Source organism: Rhipicephalus sanguineus, chromosome 11, assembly GCF_013339695.2.
Source record: "Rhipicephalus sanguineus isolate Rsan-2018 chromosome 11, BIME_Rsan_1.4, whole genome shotgun sequence".
Classification (NCBI taxonomy): Eukaryota; Metazoa; Arthropoda; class Arachnida; order Ixodida; family Ixodidae; genus Rhipicephalus; species Rhipicephalus sanguineus.
Window position 1 is genome coordinate 42,469,939 of NC_051186.1, and position 20,820 is coordinate 42,490,758.

The following is a 20,820-nucleotide window of genomic DNA, read 5'->3' on the forward strand; positions in this document are numbered from 1 at the left end:
AGAGAGCGAAATTCAAACACGCCCTGCACACAAGTGTTCCCTTTAACAGTGGACCTGTTTTACGTGAACTGCACATAACAGCTTATCCTACTATTCAGCTCGTATTATTCCTATATTACTGCTTTTTGACCATCTCCTTTTCAACTTCTTCCGTCTATTACCTCCCGATTTCTTGTTAATCTCCCGGATACTTCCACCGCACTTTTTTACACGGTCTTCTTTTTCATCCACTCGTGTCATCGCATTCGTCGTCGTCGTCGTTGGGGCAAGGACGACAACTGGTCTTGAAACGCACCGCCCCGCCGCGCCACTCCGAATACTAATGTCATGCCGGTGCCCTGCCCACAGCGGCGGGGCGTCGGCGGCTCTCTTGTTGGCAACTCTGGGACTCGGCGTGCGCGCGTCGCACAGGCAGGCAGGCCGGCTGCAACTCGCACGCACGTTCAGTGCTACGCGCAGGCAAAAATAAAGAGAGAAACGAAAAAGCCATTTCGGCGGCAGGTCGCGCCGGCCCCCTGGCGTCATTTACATGCGCCAGGCTCGCTGGGTCTCTGTGTAATTTCGCGGTTCTGACGCAGGTCGGCGCATCTCTCCTCTTCCTCCTCTGACCGGCTGTCATTCGCCCTCTCCCTCTCTCTTTATAGCTCTCTCACTTCAGTCTCGTCGACTCTCGCTGATTTTTCCTTTGCAGTGAGAGTCACGACAGGCTATAGGCGCTCGGACCCTCTCGAGATATCTTTGGGGTTGCTTTTCTTTCTTTCTTTCTTTCTTTCTTTCTTTCTTTCTTTCTTTCTTTCTTTCTTTCTTGTTATTGGTCGATCTTTCGCTGAGTATCCTCAGGCTCTTCGTGAAGCAGGAGTTGGCGAAGTGAATTAAGAAGGTGGGCATCAGGGCGTTTCACTATTTCCTTTTATTGAAATAAAAATAAATGAAGGAGTTGTCTCCATTTATTGGCGGCGGCAACCCCTTTTCACTTGGTTGTTAGGAAAGATAAATAAAAATTGAGAAAAATAGTACGGTATTGCGTTCCCTGAATTCAAGAGTGCTCCTTTCAACACATCCCGCTATTGTTTGCCACATGCGATCACGATGCCCACAAGCGATGTAATTAAGTCAGTAGTCACATCACAGGTAGCAGCATCTTCGAAGAAGCGCTGATGGGCTTTCATCGCTTTACGATGAACCTTTGTTGGCCATGGGCCTCGTGGTTTGGCTATTGAAAACGTTCGTTCTGAATATAGTAAACGAAGCTCCCGTTCGAGTCGCTGTGCATTTTTGTTTTCGCCTTTTTGTTTGTTTGTGTCTATTGTCCTTGGACAAAGTCGGGTTCATTTGCACAGCTCGCGGTTGTTCACCCAGTAGCCGTTTCGTGCTGTCGCCGAGCCGTGAATGTCGACCTGCAGGAGGCATTCCGATTGGCTGTAATCCGCGAAGGAGAATGCTAAGCGAACGAGTGCGGCGAGCTTGTAGTATAGTTGTTGACATGGCTCAGGTAAGCCAGTTTCGCGTCGGTTCATGTTCTATGTTCTTTACATTCTTGCATGCATAAGTATGTAGGGAAAGTTGATGTACCAAGAAAGGAAGCTCAGGTCTGGCGGGAAGGTGCTTGACGTCATTGAACTTTCTGCTTTAGCTCACAGGACATCGAGTTCAAGCTAGCAGAACACGGTAAAGGGCACACAAACTAGGACCGAGGGAGATGACAACACAAGCGCTTAGCCTTCCTTTGTCCTTGTTTGTATCCTTTGTTATCACCTCCCCCTGTCCTTGTTTGTGGGCGCTTTAGTGTGTCCTGCTATGTAAAAATGAACTGGCCCTAAAGTAGGTGATCTCGCAGTAAAACGCACCGATCGAGAACGCGAAGAAAACAACGCATTCTACTTGATGGTAGCGGAGGCTAAGGACAGGGACAACAGGAAAGGCACACCTTATTGTCCCTGTCCTTAGCCTGCGCTACCATCAAGTAGAGTGCAATACCAATAAGCCCACATTTCCACCCTGATCGAATACAACGCAGTTGCAGTTCGATCAGGACGCTTGCTTCGGTTCATTCTTGCGAGCATGGTTAGGTTTTAGTTGTTGCTTTACACGCCCGGAACACTTTTCGGCGTGCTTACGCAACTTGGACACCAATACACACAAGCACACACACTGCTGGCTTGTTGAGCAACAACCGTGGCATCGTGCAAGCAACGCAAGCAACATCGGTCGCGTCTTCTCCGCCTCGCTACCTCGTTGGAGCTCGAGGGGCCGGCTTCTTGTTGGATCGCCAAGAAAGAGAGAGAGAGAGAGAGAAAGCCACGCCGGTGTGTCGGCATCGGCGCGCGCAACAAGAGCGCGCCGTGTTTCGACTGATAAGGAGCGTCGACCTGCACTGCTCCGTCGGCTTACCCCCCTCCGTCGCCTTATCGGCTCCCGACCAAACGCGCCGGCAACCGCGTCGCGCCCCTCGTTGGAAGGAGCCCCCCCCCCCCCCCCGGGGGGAGGGGGCAGGAGGGGGGGGGAGATCCCGCGGGAATGAAGACCGGCCGCCACATCGTCGGCCCGCCGCTTCAACGTGGCCTTCTCCACCTCATCAACCTCATCACCGCAAACAACTCCTTGACTCAGCTCGCGCCATAGAGGGCTCGCACGCAGGTCACACATAGATGGCACTCCGCGAGCGAGCGCGCTAGCTGTGGGCGTTTTTCTACATACCCTATTGGGTTTATTGATATTTCTTTGCGGTGAAGAATACGACACTGCATAAAGTCTAAGACCAGTTGTGCGCAAGAAACGCAACAACGCTCTCAAAGCCTTCTGAAGACGGTCTCGGCTAGTCTCCCAAGACCCTTTCCTTTTTTCTTCTTTTTACTTTCTTTTTAAACAGCCGAACTGTTTAAGTAGAGGTAAGGCCGTTGATGTCCGCGCAAAACTTGGCGGGTATGCGCCTAGCATAGCATAGCCATGCATAGATAGTATAGTTAGCCACGGAGTGGGAAAGTGTAGTGAGGGGGAAGAGGAAGGAAAGGAGCAAATGGGGCAATACAGAAAGTGATAAGGAAAGAAATTAAGATGAAAGAAGAGAATGTAGGAAAACAAAGAAAGTAGAAGAATATGAAGAATGAACTTAATCTGCGTTCTCCATGTGGTGGCGCTTGCTCGCGAAATTCGTTGTTTACTCATATAACACAGGCGTGGAAGTGGCTGTAATTTTTTGTAACATCTCTTTTCTATCGTCTTTTATTCCCCCTACCCCTTTCTCCAGCACAGGGTAACCAGCCTGTATTGAGAACTGGCTAACCTCCCTGTCCTTCTGTCTATTTCCTCGCCCTCCTTCCTTTCATTGGTGATGCTGCATTGGTGTGACCGTTGGCGTCCTTCTTCGCTCGGCCCTTTCTTGCCAAAGTTGGCGCAGGAGGAGAAAGCGGGAAGGGGGGGGGGGGGCATTGCGCGCGATCGGCTGTCGACGCCACCGTGTGGTGTGGTGGGTTATACATCCCGCTGTTGTGCGAGATGTGAGTGCGTGGTGCAATGCAACGCATTGACATGCGGGACCTCGCTCGGAGGATTTGTAATTGCGCAGGCGCGAGGAGGAAATTGGTCTAGCGCGACACGGTGCGCGGCGATTTTACGAATTCGGGCCGCGGTTCTTTGGGACCTGGCCGTCAACGAATGATGGTTATCGCGGACAGTGAGGCGTAGAGAGTGAGAGGCGTTGTGACAATGTTATACGAGCTATACAAGGTCGCTCGTAGACACCTGACCGTTCTGTTCACCGAGGCTCAGAGTCGAGCACTCGCGTATCGAGCGAAGAAGCTTCAGCGAGTCGTCGATGCATGCGTGGGTGCTTGGTACCATTGGGAACTCTAACAACGCACGACGTGCCTATTATACTGTCATACGAAATGTCTTGGGGATCTGTGTTTTGCACTAAGTTGCGTGTTTTGAAGAACTGCGAGTGTTGCTCAAGGAACATTAAGCCGTGAGGATGACGTCACGTTATACCTACGTCACATTATATGCAAATATTTTTTACTACAAACATATTGAGAATAGAGATATCGGAGTTGGAAGTTGTCTCTTGTGTGTCTCTTCAGCATATGTTCGTCCTTGGTTTTTAATGCTCTGTTCTGTAGACGAGACACTAGCATAGTTAGTTCGCAGCCCAAAACTATCGATAATCGTATGCTCATCACGTCCGTATGCTCTCTATGCTTCCACAATGCAAACAGAGTGCGTGTCTGCAGCCTCCGGGTTCTTCTAAACGCTTTAAACGACGCCGAGAAACGAAATAATGAGACTGAAATTGCTTTCGGCTCTTCACACCGACCGATAACCTTTCCTTTTCTCTTTCGTCTTACTGAAGTGGCCCAGTTTCTTCTCATTATCCCTGCGATCTTCGGCTTTCTTTCCATCGCCCGAAGGAAGTCGGGGGGAGGGGGGAGGGGTGTTTTCTGCTTGCATGTACGAACGACGCGTGGCGGCACTCTGATGCGCGGAACAAGAACAAAAAAACAAACAAACGGGAAGATGGAAGAGGAACAAAGAAAAACCCGAAGAGCCAAGAGACGAAACGATAAAAACACAAAGAGATCACCGTCTGTTGCGGTGGTGAAACGTGGTCGGAAAAGCGGTGACCCCCAGGGTCACGTGCCTCGGTAGATCGCCGTCGCTGATAGGCCGCCGGCCACGTCCGTCGTGACGTGACGCACGCGTGCTGCCGTCTGGCGGTGTCGTCGGCCGTTTTTTTCAGTCTCCCGCTGCTCATGCAGGGCAGGATTGTTGTTGCTCGGTAGGTATACATATTTGTGTTCGTGGATGCACGCTGTATAGTATAGTACAACGTTCGCAGTACTCTCGATCATTGGTGGCGGAGCAGGACGTGCAAGCAGCATTTGCCGATGGTTCATCATGGTGGCTGCGGTGGTGTTGGCGATGCTGACGGTTTCGTTGTAGCGGGAGAAGGTTTTTGCCGCTTCGACCCATTAGCAGTGCCCGAGATCACGAATTTTCGTGACCAATCTCCTCCCCCCTCCCCCTCTTCTCCTTCACTACCGACGGTTGCTTGCGTGGTCTTTGCCTTCGTCTCGGCTCCACCGTCTTAGAGCCACCGCGGCGATGACCGATTACGGCATGCCGTCTACAGACCATCCTGGCATCTTTACAGATGCGTGCAGTGTTGTCAGAGTTACGGAATGAAAAACGTTGTCGGATATAAATTGTGCTCGATGATATCTTATTGGCCTGCGTGTACATAGACTAGAACACGTTGGCACCAGTGACCTACACTTTTAGCGTGTACAGTCTCGAAGTTATACGACGCAACAACTGCTGCTTGTTTTGTAAGGGTACAGGTGAATGAAAGATGGACTATTCGTTCATCGTTTGGTCGACTGGAACTATGTTTGTCAAGCAACTCACTCAGAACGTGGCTGCGTTGTAATGATAATATTGCACTGGCGGAGAAACAAATACGTGCCATTACTTTCGGTGAAATAAAGACCACAAACATAATGCAACGTCATAATTAACTCATTCATTTGATTGGGTGTAAACTTCCGCGTGTATGTATACAGAGAGCTTACCTTAAAAAAGAAAAGAATAGATACATGCCTTGTCCCTCGTCATTATCTGTATTGAGCCTGGCTAATGGAATGTTCTCGAGATGACGTTCTCATCATGTCTGCTTAACGCATAACTTTCGTTAAGGAATACTAAACAGTGACATAAGTCAGCTTACACTTGCAGAGCATTGATCGAAAATGGAATGCTTATCAATTTAATTGGAAAATAGTAATTCCACGGAATAAGAGGCCAAATCTTCCCTTCATTAATAGCGCTCCGGATTCTTCAACGTGACGTCAACGAACTGTCTTGTAGATCAGCTTTGTTAGCTGATAAAATGTGAAAACTGAATTACTGCTCTGGTTGTATGCAGGAACCGAACATTCAATATCATGTCGGCATAGCGCATGCGGCCCTGTACTTGAGATCCACCCACAGCCATATCTTGCCGAAAGACCCTATATGGTTCCTGGTTATCTCAATGTTCCTTTTTTTCTTTTCCTGCTTTAAGAAAACTCGCAAGGTCTCTTATCCAATTACCTAAGACGTCTGGAAAGCGAAAGCAACCTTTTTCTTCTTCTTATCAGTTTATACATGTATTGCCGTAACGTGGCTTTGCGTTGCCTCCAGGATCGGAGGCATTGCAAGCTTTCTGCACCTCACATGGTTTTGCACAGCCTCCGTGATCGGCCCGCCTCTGACCAAACGATGATGTCGTGCGATGACGTCACAAATTCTGGCAAACTGTGACGACATTGGTGGCGTCTTGTTACATTGAGGTCGTGTGACCTTTGGTGCGCTGACAGCACACACACACACACACACACACACACACACACACACACACACACACACACACACACACACACACACACACACACACACACACACACACACACACACACACACACACACACACACACACACACACACACACACACACACACACACACACACACACACACACACACACACACACACACACACACATTTACTTGAGTACCACGTGGCTTTTGGCCGATTTTTATTGCTTCGTTATTTCTTGCATCATTCGTGCTGATGCATGTTGACGTGCGATGTGTCGTCAGATCTCGCCAAATCTCGAAGCCGAAACCGACGGTCAATTTTCGCGTTTGATGTGTCATCTAAGGTTCTCGTCTTAATATATGATCGGTGAGGTCTGCGCGTCGTCGTAGTGCACGTAACAACCTGACGCAGGAATGTGTGCAACTATCACGACACGTTCGAGGGTCTCTGCAGATCCCTGAAGCACGATCTCGAAGGGGAAGCTCTGCGCTCACGAGCTTTCTCGCGGCGTCTCGCGGGATACGGCGTGCTTCCCTCATGTCGTGCGGAGATGCTGTCTGGGCGGCGTGACGTTTCGGTTTGAGAGGGAGAGTGAGGGGCGCCCATGCCCCGTATAAGCGCCTCAGAGTTGCGCGGTGTTGAGTGCTGGCGCGCGCTTTCTTCGTGCACACAGTTGGGTAATCGAGTGCGCGGTAGCTTTGAGCTCGTATTTATAGCGCGCGTCACGTGTTCTTGTAAGGTACGTCTTGCGCATGCGTGTCTCCCGCGTGAAAGTACGAGCAGGCAGTGATACCACATACGGTATAGCAGGCCCGTAGCCAGGAATGTTTTTCGGAGGAGGGGGGGGAGGGGGCTGCTTGCTGGACTATTTGAGAAAAAGACCCATTTTCATTATTCATTTTTGGTAAAACACCTACATCACCAAAATTTCGTGTGAAAGCTACGGGCCTGCGGTATAGGCACTCCTGTAGGCGTCATTTAAGGACACCATTAGTTCTTGTAAAGCAAGACTTACAAGATTGAGTTTTAAGGCGCAGCATTCTTTAGGAAGGAAACAGTGGTTCCAGAAGCAGCATTTGGGACCGAATAGAAAGGAAATCACCGCCGAAGCACTACTCCGTACATATGCTTAACCACCGAAGCTGAAACGTGTCGCGCCTGCGTTTATAGCGAGCTTGGAGCTGTCGAAGTGTTTTCTGTTGTAGCTTATGATTTCTCTATCACCACATTTAAGAGATATGCGTACTTGAAACTTACCATTCGGGGACGTTAGCCTAAAGGATATTAGGAACACCTAAAGGATTTTATGGGTATAGGGATTCATGCTGCGGCGGGGATCATTCCTATGTATGTTGAGAAAAACCTGAATAGAAACTAGTGCAAGCGCGGAGACCCTTCGAGGGAGGGTATGCTACCATTGCTTCGTCATTACTGTGATTATGGCTTCTGTAACGTTATTTCACCGAGAATTTTAATTAAGAGATGGGCTAGTTGGTGACTGATCATTATGCCTATATGGTGAAGTATCTATATGGTGAGGAGTTGTGAGTGTAGCGAGTGTCGTGTCCTTGTCCCCTTTGTCCCCGTCCAAAGTGCGCTACTTCACCATATAGGAATAATAAATATTTTCATGTAGTTTCCGCCACATTTTTTCCACCTCCTAGCCACATACAACACAGCCTCGCTTTGAAAAAGAAAACACATGTAGTGATCAGTACAAACAAATCTGTGAAGTCTTACGCTGACTGTCTACCTCAATTAGAATTTTCTGGCATGTCAGTGGAGCCTTACGCATGTATACAGTTCGGAGCTGCTTAGCAAGGCGCCGCATATATTGTGGTATAACATATATTCAGGCGCCCTCGATGGTTGGTCGGTGGCATGCTTCTCTTTAGACGCGTCGGTGCAAGACGAAACCCCCCAGGGTCGTCGTCTGCGGTTGCCATGGCGACCTAGCCTGGAGCGTCTGGCAACCCGAGAAAGATGGATGAGATCGTTCGTCGCGCGCTCACATACCTAACCTCCTCCCACTCTCTCTCTCTCTCTATCAGCTTCAGTGATCCTTTTTTCTTTTTCTTCTTCTTTCTTTCTTTCTTTCTTTTTGGCGTGCCAGCCCGTTGGCCGAAGGCTCGCTATCTTTCGCGAAGACTTTGCTTCCTATTTCGCCCGGCGCATGCAGAGAAGTCTAGTGTTTATCTTTGTAGTCTATAGTGTATTGTATATGTGAATCTTGTGTAGTCTAGGGTATATGTATGTCTATTTTTGTGGCTCTTAACATAGCGTGGGTTTATTGCTCTCTTATTGTTATATACACGCAGGCACTTTCTTGTCGAAGATGCATAGTTCGCGCGTGCTCTTCCTTCTTGCTTCGTGCGTAAGCCCGATATCTTTGGTGCGCTGCTTTATAACGCAACGATAATGCAAGAGCGTTGGACGCTGTAGTTACGGGAGTGCTGTACGCTGTTCCTATACGCGTGTTTGCAGTATTATTCTCGGCAGTTTTTTTACTTGCTTGTTCGTCGCCGATGTTCCCGACAAAATCAGCGCTGATAATAGAGATAGTCGAAGGAGATAAGAAAGATAGAAAGAAAGAAAGAAAGAAAGAAAGAAAGAAAGAAAGAAAGAAAGAAAGAAAGAAAGAAAGAAAGAAAGAAAGAGAAAGAGAAAGAACGGAAGAATCCGCGGGTAATTAATCAAACGGTATCCTGTATTTCTCGTGTCATGCTTCTTATCAATCCGATGGTCTATAGCAGTACTTGCTATTGGTTTGGTTGGGGCAAGTCGAATGGTATATATACGGTCATCACGGAATCAAGCGCGAAAGTTTAGGGCTACGTAATGCACACGCTTTTGTTCCCACTGCTTTCTGTTCGTTTCATATCGGCGCAGTTTCGGCTCGAATTTTACATGAACATTTATATGGAACGTTTATATCAGCGCCAACATTACTCTTTGCGGCCACTTTCGTGGCGACACGACCCGGTCATTTCGAGCAGTATACCGCATACCATTCGTCAAGTTGAAAGTTTTGATGTCGCGTTTCAGTTCGTGAGGAATGTACGTATCGTAATTCTGTACGTATCCTAATTCCGTACGCCATCTATATTGGTTTCGGGAAGTGTAAAAAAAACCAGAAATGTTGGAGGCTGCGTCCCGCAAAACGTATGTATAAGTACACCAGGGGGCGCCTGTCGGAGCTCCCGGGAAATAACACTAACAAAGAATATCTCTTCCTGGTTATGTACCTCTATAACCTTCGTTTATGTCTCTGAACTCACACACACGACGGGCATCGTCGACTTCATCCCGTATTCATGGAGAGTCTCTCGCCAGTATATATTCCTCCAGCAGGGGGTGGTGCGCGAGTTGCCATAGCGACTATACAGTATATATAGACGGCATAAAACTGCAGCCTCTCTGTTCGCTGCGGTTCGGGATCGAGACAGTGCGTGCTGGAAAAAAGGCAAACGAAAAACAAAAGCTAATGATATTCAGACGACGCGGTCGACGGGCCAGTCAATTCGCACGGGCGTTCGTATAGTGTATACGTACGTGAGTGTGTCTGCGCATAGACATAAATGTAACCTCCTCAGTCTCTTACATATGCAGATTTGGGAACGATTGTTTTTCTTTTTCAGCGCTGAGCTGCGTGACTGCTCGGCGTATTCTCGGTGCGACGGCACAATACGACTGTGGCCCGCATATAACGTATTTTTGTTCTTGTTTTCATGTGGGTCCCATTTTTACGGCGTATGCCATCATCTATGGCGCTTCCCTTTCTTATTTCTCGTCTGATTATTATTTTTTCCCGGAACATGTATTAGTGAGTCGTGTCGATCGTGTGTACAGTTCCTGGTTCTTATCTGGAGTGTTGCGATAGTAGAAGTGCGCAAACAAAAACAAAAAAGAAGTTTTGAGAAAACAAGAAGAGATAAGTACACACGTAAAATACTTTCTCGCGCTTTACGCTGCATATCACGACAATTGAAGATCGTTGACGGGATGAAAGACAAGTATTGATAATAGATGACAGAAATGATATCAAATAATGATTGGGCGGCCAAACTGAGGCATGTGTTACCATTGTTCCGACTGATGATACGAACGGAAGGAATGAATGTGACAAATGAAGAAAAACAAGAAATTCTTCAGTACATAAATTCGTAGAACACAAAAAGAGGATGGCATGCCTGCTACATATCTGGGAGGACCCCTCCCGAAACTGTGGGGAAATAAATAAATATTTATATCACTGTTGACAACGCCTCCGTTGAGTTATACCCATTTATATATGTAGGTGATAAGAACTCTCCCATAAGATGCTTTGTTACGCCCGTAAAACCGGTGATTATCTTCGCTTTCTGGAGGGTAGCTCGTCGTGAAATTGACTGAACGTTCCTTTTCTTTTTTCTACGCATTGTTGTAGTTCTTGATGTCTGCTTCTTTACTATAGTCAGTGTATATCACTGTTTTTGTTTCTTTGCTTTGTGCATTGTCACGTGACCGTGCTTGACCGTTTTTCCCCCCTTTCTCTTATCTGCAGGTAAATCGGTGGACTCCTTCAGCCTGGGACTCTCTCCACATGGTAAGCACATGAGCTTTGCCTTTATCTATATATCCGTTCGATAGGTTTCGAGTATCAAATCGCGCCTTATATGGGAAACGTGTATCGAAGAAAAAGAAACGAAACAAAGCCTCATAACGATTCTCCTCTCTGAAGTTCAGCGGCGTATGAGAGGCAATCACCGGAAGTGACGCTCGCATAATACCCCTCACTGTATACATACATACGAATGAGCCCATGTCTCGTATATATATAGCACACTGAAGCGTCTCGCACGTTATTACAACGTAATGCGCTTCATAACGATTAACGATATGCTGTTTAGTCGTTTGGTGGTTAACGCTTATACCATTCATTAAACACTCTCTGCCTCATGCGCGCAAGTGTTAGCCCTGCATGGAATAATAAAAAAAAGGAATGAATATTAAGCTGTTACGATTGAATTGTTCGCTACAGAATCACCACAGCCTTTCGTGATTCTGGGCATATATAATTTAACGAAGGCTGCCTGTCAACGAAGAAACACCAGTAAGGAACCACAATATTTGCAGATTGCACCAGACGTCGCTCGTACGTTTGTGTAATCCTTGCAGTGGTGAAAATGTGATCGTTTAAATGCAGTGCAATCTTGGTTCTGAAGCACTAATCATTTTGGGAGCACATTTTAAGACAACATCGATCTGTGAAATCTCTAGAACACATTTTCGGCTGTCAACGACGGAAGGGGGAACTTAAGGGCTCGTTTTTCTTTGTTAGACACAACCGTAATGAAAACCCACTGACAGTGATGCCAAGGAAAGTATAGGGGACGTTATTTTCGGCTATGACTATTTCGGAGCGCTCCACTAAACGAGCATTCTCGCAAAGCTTGAAGAAATTGTTAGTCATATATCATCAGTGCGAAGGAAAAAAAAAAGTGAACCCAGTTTAATGTCTGCGAAAGGCTTTGATTGCCGCCGAAACCTAAACATTCACTGGTTATACAAGCGGCTGCTTGTCTGGTTCGCAATACTTGAAAGCTCCGTGTTTTTTTTTTTCTTTGATTCTTTTATGTGCTACTCAATACACATGGCTGTCATTTCCTCCGCTTGCGGAATTTCGCGCTCTTGTAAAAGAAAGCGACGCAACAACCTCGTTAACCACAGAAAAAAAAAAAAAAAGAAATCCGTTCGCAATGTTCCTGCAAATTGAAAAACACGTTGCGTGCAACAATTTCTGTCCTTGTCTCTTTTGTTCTACACGCCAACGAAGTTGGGAGACAGGAAAAAATTAAATAAATAAATAAAATGCAACAAAGTTATACAGCAAGCAGTACTGAAGCAGGAAAGAAAGGTGCTGCGGCATACCTATGTTTGCCCCGTAGGGGCTGTTTTCTTTTTATCTGTCTTTTTTATACGTTTTCCCGCTTGATTCGTTCGCCACTTTTGCTTTCTCTTTCCTTTTGTCAACGAGAGTCTCTTCGAACCGCACTGTGAGGAAAACTCGACGCTTGCTTCGCCCGCGTCCCGCTACGCGTCGCTGCTCTCGGCTTCGCCGTGGCCACGCCCACTGCACATGCGCGCGCGCATCAGGCCCCGCCTACGCGCGTTTCTCTCTTTCCTTCTTTTTTCTCCCTCGTCTTTTCTCCTCTCCTACGACGCTTCCCCCTCTCCCGACGTGCCGAGATCGCTGGGTTGCCGCGTTTCGGTTTGAAGTTCTCGCAAGAGTACGCTTTGAGCGCCTTTGGTTATTTTTTTCCTTTTCTTCTTTTTGTTTGGGGGGGGGGGGGGTTCTTCGAATCCGATGGCGGTGACTTTTCGGCAACGGCCGTTTTTCTCATCGAGCACGTCCGAAGAGTTGCTTTCATTGGCATCCCTACGATTGTTGGCGTGGGTTCTTTAACGGCTGTTCAAAAAAGGAAATTGCTCGCGAAGACGCGTGTTAAAGGATAGTGCGTTTCCCACCTAACGTCTGCAAATCGATTATATCGTTCTTGGTTTTTGTTCGCTTGGCGATCACGTTTTAGGCGCGAATTCTTGTTCCCTCCGCATTGTTGCTATAGGTTTACCGTAGCGTTGCTGGTGACTGCTGGTGAGACGACTCCTCACCAGGAGCTATCAGCTCTCGTATGTATAGAAGCTCCGTACTTCTATGGCGTTGTCGATAGCGCTCGAGCTTATGATAGTTCCACATGGCGCTTATATCATCCGATAGCTTAAAAGGAATGCCATGATGGGGAAATTGATGACCACTCGTTTGTAACACGAGGCCACAAGGAAATCCCTGCGGATTTCTCAGAAAGAAAGCTTTTTAGTTGCCGAAAAATTCCAGGTCCTGGGACCGAACTCCGGACCAAAGCCTTTCCGGGGCCGTCGCTCTACTAATTGAACTAACCATGGAGCAGTTCGGCGGGATTCCGCAGAAATGATTTGCAAAAAGAATGCTGTGCGATGTATATCACTTTAATGGAGTTAACGTTCTAAAAGTTTAATTGGATATAGCGCAGGAGATATTCCGACGAGATTTGAGAACGTTCATGACAGCAACTGTGCTTCGCCAACAGGACTAACTTTCTTTCTTTCTTTTTGTTAAGTTTCCCCCGCTTCTATTTTCGAGTATATCTGAACCGTGTACATTGCGTATGGGAAGCAAGGACTCACGTAACGTTGGTTGCTACTTGCTGCTGGATAAAAAGAAAAAAAAGACACAATGAAGTGCCGATTGTTTCGTTGTTCTACGCCGAAGGTTATGCAAATTTTTTTCTCATTAACATATAGGGCGTACCGGCATGCCGCTTTTAAGATATCTCAATTGTCCGTGCATTCATTCGTTCGTCCTTTCTGTATATCTTCAGCACTTAGGTACGAGTATAAACGAAATTCCGGGGGACTGATACGAGATTGTAAGGTTGATCCAAGTGTAGTGTCGAGATTAGCGATTTGCACTATACGTGCAGTGATTTCCGGCACCGCATTGCACTATTATACATAACGTCCTTACGTGCGGACTTAATTCGGGACGCTTGCAAAGGAAGCGAGGGGATTATCAGATTTGATTTTTTCGATTCGGTAAAGAGCCCTCGCGTTAATCCGTCAATCAGTGGATCAGAAACCGTCTTTCTTCACGGGCGACAAAAAAATGAAAAGACAAAGCTTTTCGGTCAGCCAGTGCTTCACGTTACAGTGCGAATCATTGTCGATCTTTCGTTCTGCATCCGAGAGGAATTGAAGCGACATACGCCGTACACGAAAGGCAGTAAGATAGAGAGAAAGGAGGGATAGATGGATGAGAGAGATAGAGGGCGCAGTCCGCAGAAGTCTTGCCCCCCTTTCTCTCTTTTTTTGCAACGAAAGGAAAGGAGCACTCGCGCGCGCGCCGTCCATGGATCTGAACGCCCGGTCCACCGCTCCTGTATGATTCCCATTCATCATTCCTTTATCGGCGGATTCCGTCGACGTTCCGATCTCGTGGGGGTGCTTTTCTTTCCGTGCTCTTGTGGGATCCGCAGCCAGTTAGCGAGCCAACAGGAGTCGCGGCGCGAGTTTTTTTTCTTCGCGCTCGAGCACACTTCTTTGAGTTTATTTTTAATCTCGCTTTCTTATCGTCCCGTCGCTGTATACCCCCTCGACTGTTCCTTTTCGGATCTCTCTGTCCGTAACCCTCCGATGTCTTATCTCTGTTTCGGGTGCCTCTTTTTTTTGTCTTAGCGCGGCACACAGAAGCACACAGTCTCCTTATCTCGACTTTCGCGTTGTGACCTTATAACGAGCGGTCGAGTTGTCCGTATCTGTACAGTGTGTGCGGAATTGCGTCTTGTTAGGCCCTTAGGGCCAACTTCACGCTACCGTTTGTCGCTGTGCGAGCTTTTACAAGGAAGGTTCTGGCAGTTCGCGTCCGCGTATACAAAAGACCCGTAGAACAATAATTTTCGGCGAACCGATTAACTCGACTAATGCAGTGTTTTCGCGTCGAAAAAATGGACGTGGCGTAAAAGTAAACATAGAGGTGTATGATTTCGCCGACAGGACATAGCGGAAAATAAACAATAAAGTAAAGGGATAACACAGTAGTCGATGCCATCACGTGATTAACTGAAGCCCCAGAAGGACGCGTATAATGTTATTGTTTTTGGCTCGATAATTGATTAAGCTTAGGCTCAAAATCGCTAATACACAAGCGCGCAAGTGTAGACAGTCCACTGGCGGAGCAGATCACACAGGAAAATGACAACACAGACACAGACGACTCGGGAACACACGACCGAGACGAGAACAGACGGAGCAGGAACATGAGGAGGAACATGAGACGAAGCAGGAATAGGAACATGATGGTTCTGAAGGGACGGTTCAGACAGGAACAGCGACACTGGACTGCAGACAACACAAGAACGTACTGCTGATGAACAGACAACACAGGAATAGGCGTGAACAGACAAGGCGAGGCGAGAACAGACGACGCAATAACAGCTTACTGATGAACAGAACACAGAGGCACAGACAGCAGATGAACTGGCCATCGAGACGAGAACAGACAACTCGTGAACGCACTACGCAGGAAGAGAGAACACAAGAACAGACTAATCGTGAACAGACAACACAGGAACTGTTGATCGAGAAGAGAACAGACTACACAGGTTAAGAAAGGGGAAATGCACCCGTTTGTAGCACGAAGCCACAAGGAAATCCATACGGATTTCTCAGAAAATAAAGCCTCTTAGTTGCCGAAAAATTCTTCCTGGTCCGGGGTATCTATTTCCCCTTTCTTAACCCTTCCGCCACCTTGCGGGATTCCGCAGAACTGATTTGCAACTACACAGGTTGTTAACCTACTCGTGAACAGAGAACAGAAGAACAGGGAGAAGAGGAATTCACGATCGGGATAACAGAGGACACAGGAACGGAGCACTTGTGAAGAGACAAAAAAAAAAAAAAAAAGGGTCTGACGATCGACGCGAGAACAGAAGACTCGTGAATATAGGCTACGCAAGAACATATAACAGAACACAGAAACAGACCATCGAGACGAGAACAGACGATCGATTCGAGAACAGACGACTCGTGTGCCGACTACACGGAAACAGAGAACACATTAACAGATGATCGAGACCAGAACAGACGACTCGTGAACAGACTACACAGGAACGGAGAACACAGATCACAGGAACAGACGATTCGTGAATGTAATACTCGTGACTATACAACACAGGAACAGATAGATGATCGAGACTAGAACAGAAAACATCAGAGCAGATGCATGCGTCTGCTCACTCGTCCGTGCATCTTTTTCGCTGTCTGTGAAGGCACTGACCGTGCTGACCTCTTAGAGAAAATAATGGAAAAAAAGGCAGCGAAGGGAACTCGGCAGCAGCTGACGCATGAGCACGGCGTTGAAATGAACCTCGAAATTGGCCTCGCCCCTTCGTCCTCCGCTCTGCGGCGGCCCGCATCATCGTCTACAAGCATTTCGCTGCCGGCCGCTTGCATGCTGCAATGCGCGTCCGGCTAAGCTCGAAGCAATTACCCTTGTGCTTCGCGGCCGGCTCCTTCTCGTCAATTGCGTGGACTTCGTTTACCGCGTACCCACCGCGGTGTAGTGGATTTCTCAGTTTCCCCTTCGTGCGTCCGTTTCTCGCGTGCTCCCACGTTTTGCTGGACTGTGACCGGGAGTGCATGTTCAGTGGAGCGAAAAAGAGAGATGAAAATAATAATGATAAAATAAAAATCGAGAACAGACACGGAGATCAACTTCTGCGGGACGAGTCTAAATCTCTTCGCTCGTGATGCGTGAGCATTTTTACGAGTCGCTGTGTTCATGTTTCCGTGCTTGTTGATGTTTCTTTTTTTGCGTTTTTTTACTGTTTTTCTCGTACTGAAGCTCCTTTTAAGTACGTTCTTTATTGCTTTCGACAGCAGATGTGTATACATAGTTATTGGAACATAGTTATATTACATAGTTATATTACGTATATAGTTATAGCTCATTTATTTTATTCCGTTTTTTCGTAGCGACATATCGTCCGAGACAGAATGGTTCCGGCTTAGAATGAAATATGCGGTTCGAAGAATTTTGCTGCAAAGTTGCGTTAGCTGATACTGACGTTGTCAGTATCTTTGTGGCGATAGTATGTTTAGCGTTCATCGTGTTTACACATTTTGTTCTGTCGAGCTATCTAAGCCTCTTCTATCGGTGGACGTCATTAAGACGTTATATTTCCTTTACAATGGTCAGTCGACCACATTTTCTCGAGATAGTTTCTTTGCATTCTCTATAATTATCTGCATTAGTATGTATTGTCACTTCATTCGGTTGCTAATTCATTACACGGTTTAACGTTCGTCGTGTTTACAGATTTCGTTCTGTCGGGCTGCATGATGTCTAAACCTCGTATATAGGTAGACGTAATTTAGACATATCTTTACAATGGTCGGTCGACCGCGGACTTCTGAAGATGGTTTCATTGTTTTCGTTAGTCTAATAAGGTGAACTTGTTGGCTAGTTGGTTGAACATCTGGCAGCGCATCATGTGGCGTCTTGTTCGTTCCTATGCTTCGTCTTCATATTTAATAATATCTGGGGTTTAACGTCCCAAAGCCACGATATGATTATGAGAGACGCGGTAGTGGAGGGCTCCGGAAATTTAGACCACCTGGGGTTCTTTAACGTGCACCTAAATCTAGGTACACGGGCCTCAAACATTTTCGGTCTTCGTATTTACCGCGCTGTTTCCTGATACAAGATCTTCATCAGTGTTTATTCGCTTACTGCTTGACTGTTTAAAAGCTTTCCCGCGTGCTTTCCGTTCGCGCTTCGAATTCGTGCGCTGCTTATGCAATATGTCGAAGATCAACCAGCCAACCCAAATTAGCACTCCCGTTCATTCTTAACTGTTCGTTTCTCCCTGTTCAGATGCGCATATGCGCCCCTCCCATTTGTCCGCATATACTATACAGACGATCTTATCTTTTGATTCATATAGGTATCGCCATCTTGGGAACTAGCACGAACGATATTTTCCAGTTTTTCATGTCGTGACGCGAAATTAACTAGGTCACGATAGGCTTCATGCATCTGCACAGCCATTTTCATGCGTGTAAGTCAATGGTGTCGTTTACTTGGTTGTTACAGAAACAAATCGGCACTTTTAACAACCCAAGATGGCGGTACGTAAACGCATGCGTAAAGCTAGTCTAATACTCCGCGAATTATCCTGTCTATCATATCCTGTCTGCATGCTTTTTTTCTGAGTTCACCCAACGTGATGAGCAGAGGAGCGGCCAACTGTGCGGGCCTTGCATGGGGGGCATGCCCTTAAATTGAGATAAAAGTAAGGTAAAACAAAGACGAGCACGACCTCGCGTGGCGGCGCTCGCATCGTGCCACGCTTCGCGGAGTTTCTTCTTCACGCTTGACCTTAGCCTCCACCACCTGAACTCTAGCTCGGCCGAAAAAAAAAAAAGAAAAGCACGAGAACAACGCAATGCTGCAGGGAAGACAGTCTATGTGTTCGGTGCAGCCGCACGCTAAACCGAATTCGGTCGGCTGTGTGTGTAGTTCGGCGAACTGGCGTTTCCTTCTACTGCACGCATATATACTCTTCTTGATTTGCTTTTGTATCTCTCTCTCGGGCAGTTCGCGCTAGAGCGCGATTCTTTGAAATATTTAGCGCGCAGACGAAAGAACGAAGAGGGAGGCTTTTCTACTCGTCTCCTTCGTGACGAACGGCGGACCGCCAGCGGGAAACGCGGTTCTTTGAAGATGAGGGCGCTCCGGTCGTGTCATGATCGTGCCTGCGTGCATAATCTTGAGGGGTGCCCTTTGTTTTGTTTGGACATTGCTTCCTGTGGGGCAGTGTGAAGGTAGCTAGACCACGAGTTTAGCTTTGGCTGTGTCTGTCTCACAGGTGGTTATACCGACTTTGCAAAGGTTTTCCTTTACCCGGCTTATTGTACACAGCCTGCGGTCTATTACGGGTTCTTTTATTGTTGATTTTAATCATATATTTCTTAGTATATATTTTTGGAAATCCAAACAAGGCAGTTGTTCATGAGAAAATGGGTGTTTGAAGAGATGAAAGATGTTTCAACAGGGTGTGTCACTGGCTCCAGCGACATCAGCAGTTCAAGAATTTTTCATCCCTTAATATACTTTATATCTCGGCGTGTTAGACGGCGCCGGCTAGCTACTCCTGTTTACAAGAATCACGCTGTGCGCATTTCTTTAACATGATAAAACATTAGAACATTAATTAATGCTGAAGTAACTGTTTAGTTTTTGCGAAAACTACCGGATTGACTCGCATATACTTCCATTCACTTCCACCTACGGATACAAATTCGTTTCGAACGTGTTTGCATTTAATGGTAACACGATGATACATCACGCTGAAATTTTATATTGATTAATGAGAACGCGGTGTATGACCGGGCTTGTTTCTATTCATTCGTGAAGTGCACAGTTGTTCTTTTCAGTGTCGACCCGCTTTGTCGCTGCCGCCCTTCATCATTCGATTAGATTAAGGTCAACTTTAGCCCAAAATCGATCGGTTGACCGTGATTGGAGCCTGCTTATGCGGACACGTGTCTCTTTTCGTAGAAGTCAACATCCTATAATAGAGCGATGAGTGCCGTAACGCCATCGATACACCTTCGATCGATTCCCGTATCAATGTGCGCGCGTTTGTCTTTGTGTTTGCGTCAAGGAGTTGGGGTGGGGGGGGGGGGGGGGGGTGTTGTTCAATTAATCGCCGCGTTCCCGCCAGGTTCTCATTTTCCTAGCAGTGACAAGTTACATTACGCATGCGCCCCGAATACTCGGCAAAATTAAAGAGCGACAAACAAACGTACATCGCATTTGCATACCCACCCGTATGCAGCACGGACCAATGCCGTCCCGACCGGGAAAACGAACCTCTTATAATTTGATGCAGCTGCAGTACGGCGGCTGCTCCGCCGATTTATGTACTTGCATGTATATGGATCTTTAGCTGCCTTCAGGAGAACGAATCGGAACGAGTATTTGCGGAGCTCGGGTAATGTATTCTGCAGTCGAGATGTCGTGTTTCGCGTGTCGTTTACCTTTAGTTCTTTTCTTTTCATTCTTTTGTTTGTCTCGCTTTGAATAACTACGCACTGCGCGCGGCTCGTACGCAGCAATATATGCCGTACTGTACTATAACACACTGGACCCTTCCTTATTTGAGAGCGGTGCGGCACGGCCATCCAGATAGCCGCATTATACAGATCGGTTCCAATCCTGCATCGAACGATATCGCCGAAACCCGTGTATGCAAATCAGATCGTGCCAGCGTTGCAAATATACATGCCTCCGATATATATATATATATATATATATATATATATATATATATATATATATAATACACACACACACACTCACTCACTTCGTATATAACCCGTCGTGTTCACTCATGTCATTGCTCCTGCTTGCTTGGTCAATTGCCGTGTTGTATTTGTGTATTTGTGTAGACTGAAGCCATGGGGTTGATTCGCCTGTCTACCTCCGCTGTCTGGGTGGTATAGTCGTGAGATGCAATGTTTGGCGACTGTTTGCCATCCGCGTTTAGAATGGACGCTGGGATGGTCGTTAAGTTAATTTTTTATTATCTGTACTTTGTGTACCTTTTTTGCATACGAGGACTTCTTGGACACTTGGCTCGTAGCTTTGCAGAATGCTCCTAAACCATACAACGTCCAAAACTTATCTTTCTTTTTTTTTTTTTTTACTCCGATGGCATGGATACATCAACATTGTGATCTAAGCGTGTACGAATGTACAATGCTCTGATAGAACGTCGACTGAGCAGCAGAAACAAAACTAAATGCCGTATTATACCCAAGAAACGTATTATGCGGGATAGTATCAAATGCGTTCTTCTGTATGTTTCAGTACTTCTTGAAACATAT

General features: G+C 46.8%; 1 protein-coding gene across 1 annotated transcript in view; it reads left to right on the plus strand.

The window, feature by feature from the left end:
- LOC119374983 (homeobox protein homothorax) overlaps positions 1 to 20,820 on the plus strand; it is a 348,064-nt gene that overhangs the window by 203,873 nt on the left and 123,371 nt on the right. Inside the window, exon 9 of the mRNA XM_049411114.1 lies at positions 10,898 to 10,939. Coding sequence (XP_049267071.1) covers positions 10,898 to 10,939 — 42 coding nt within the window. The remainder of the gene's footprint in view (positions 1 to 10,897; positions 10,940 to 20,820) is intronic.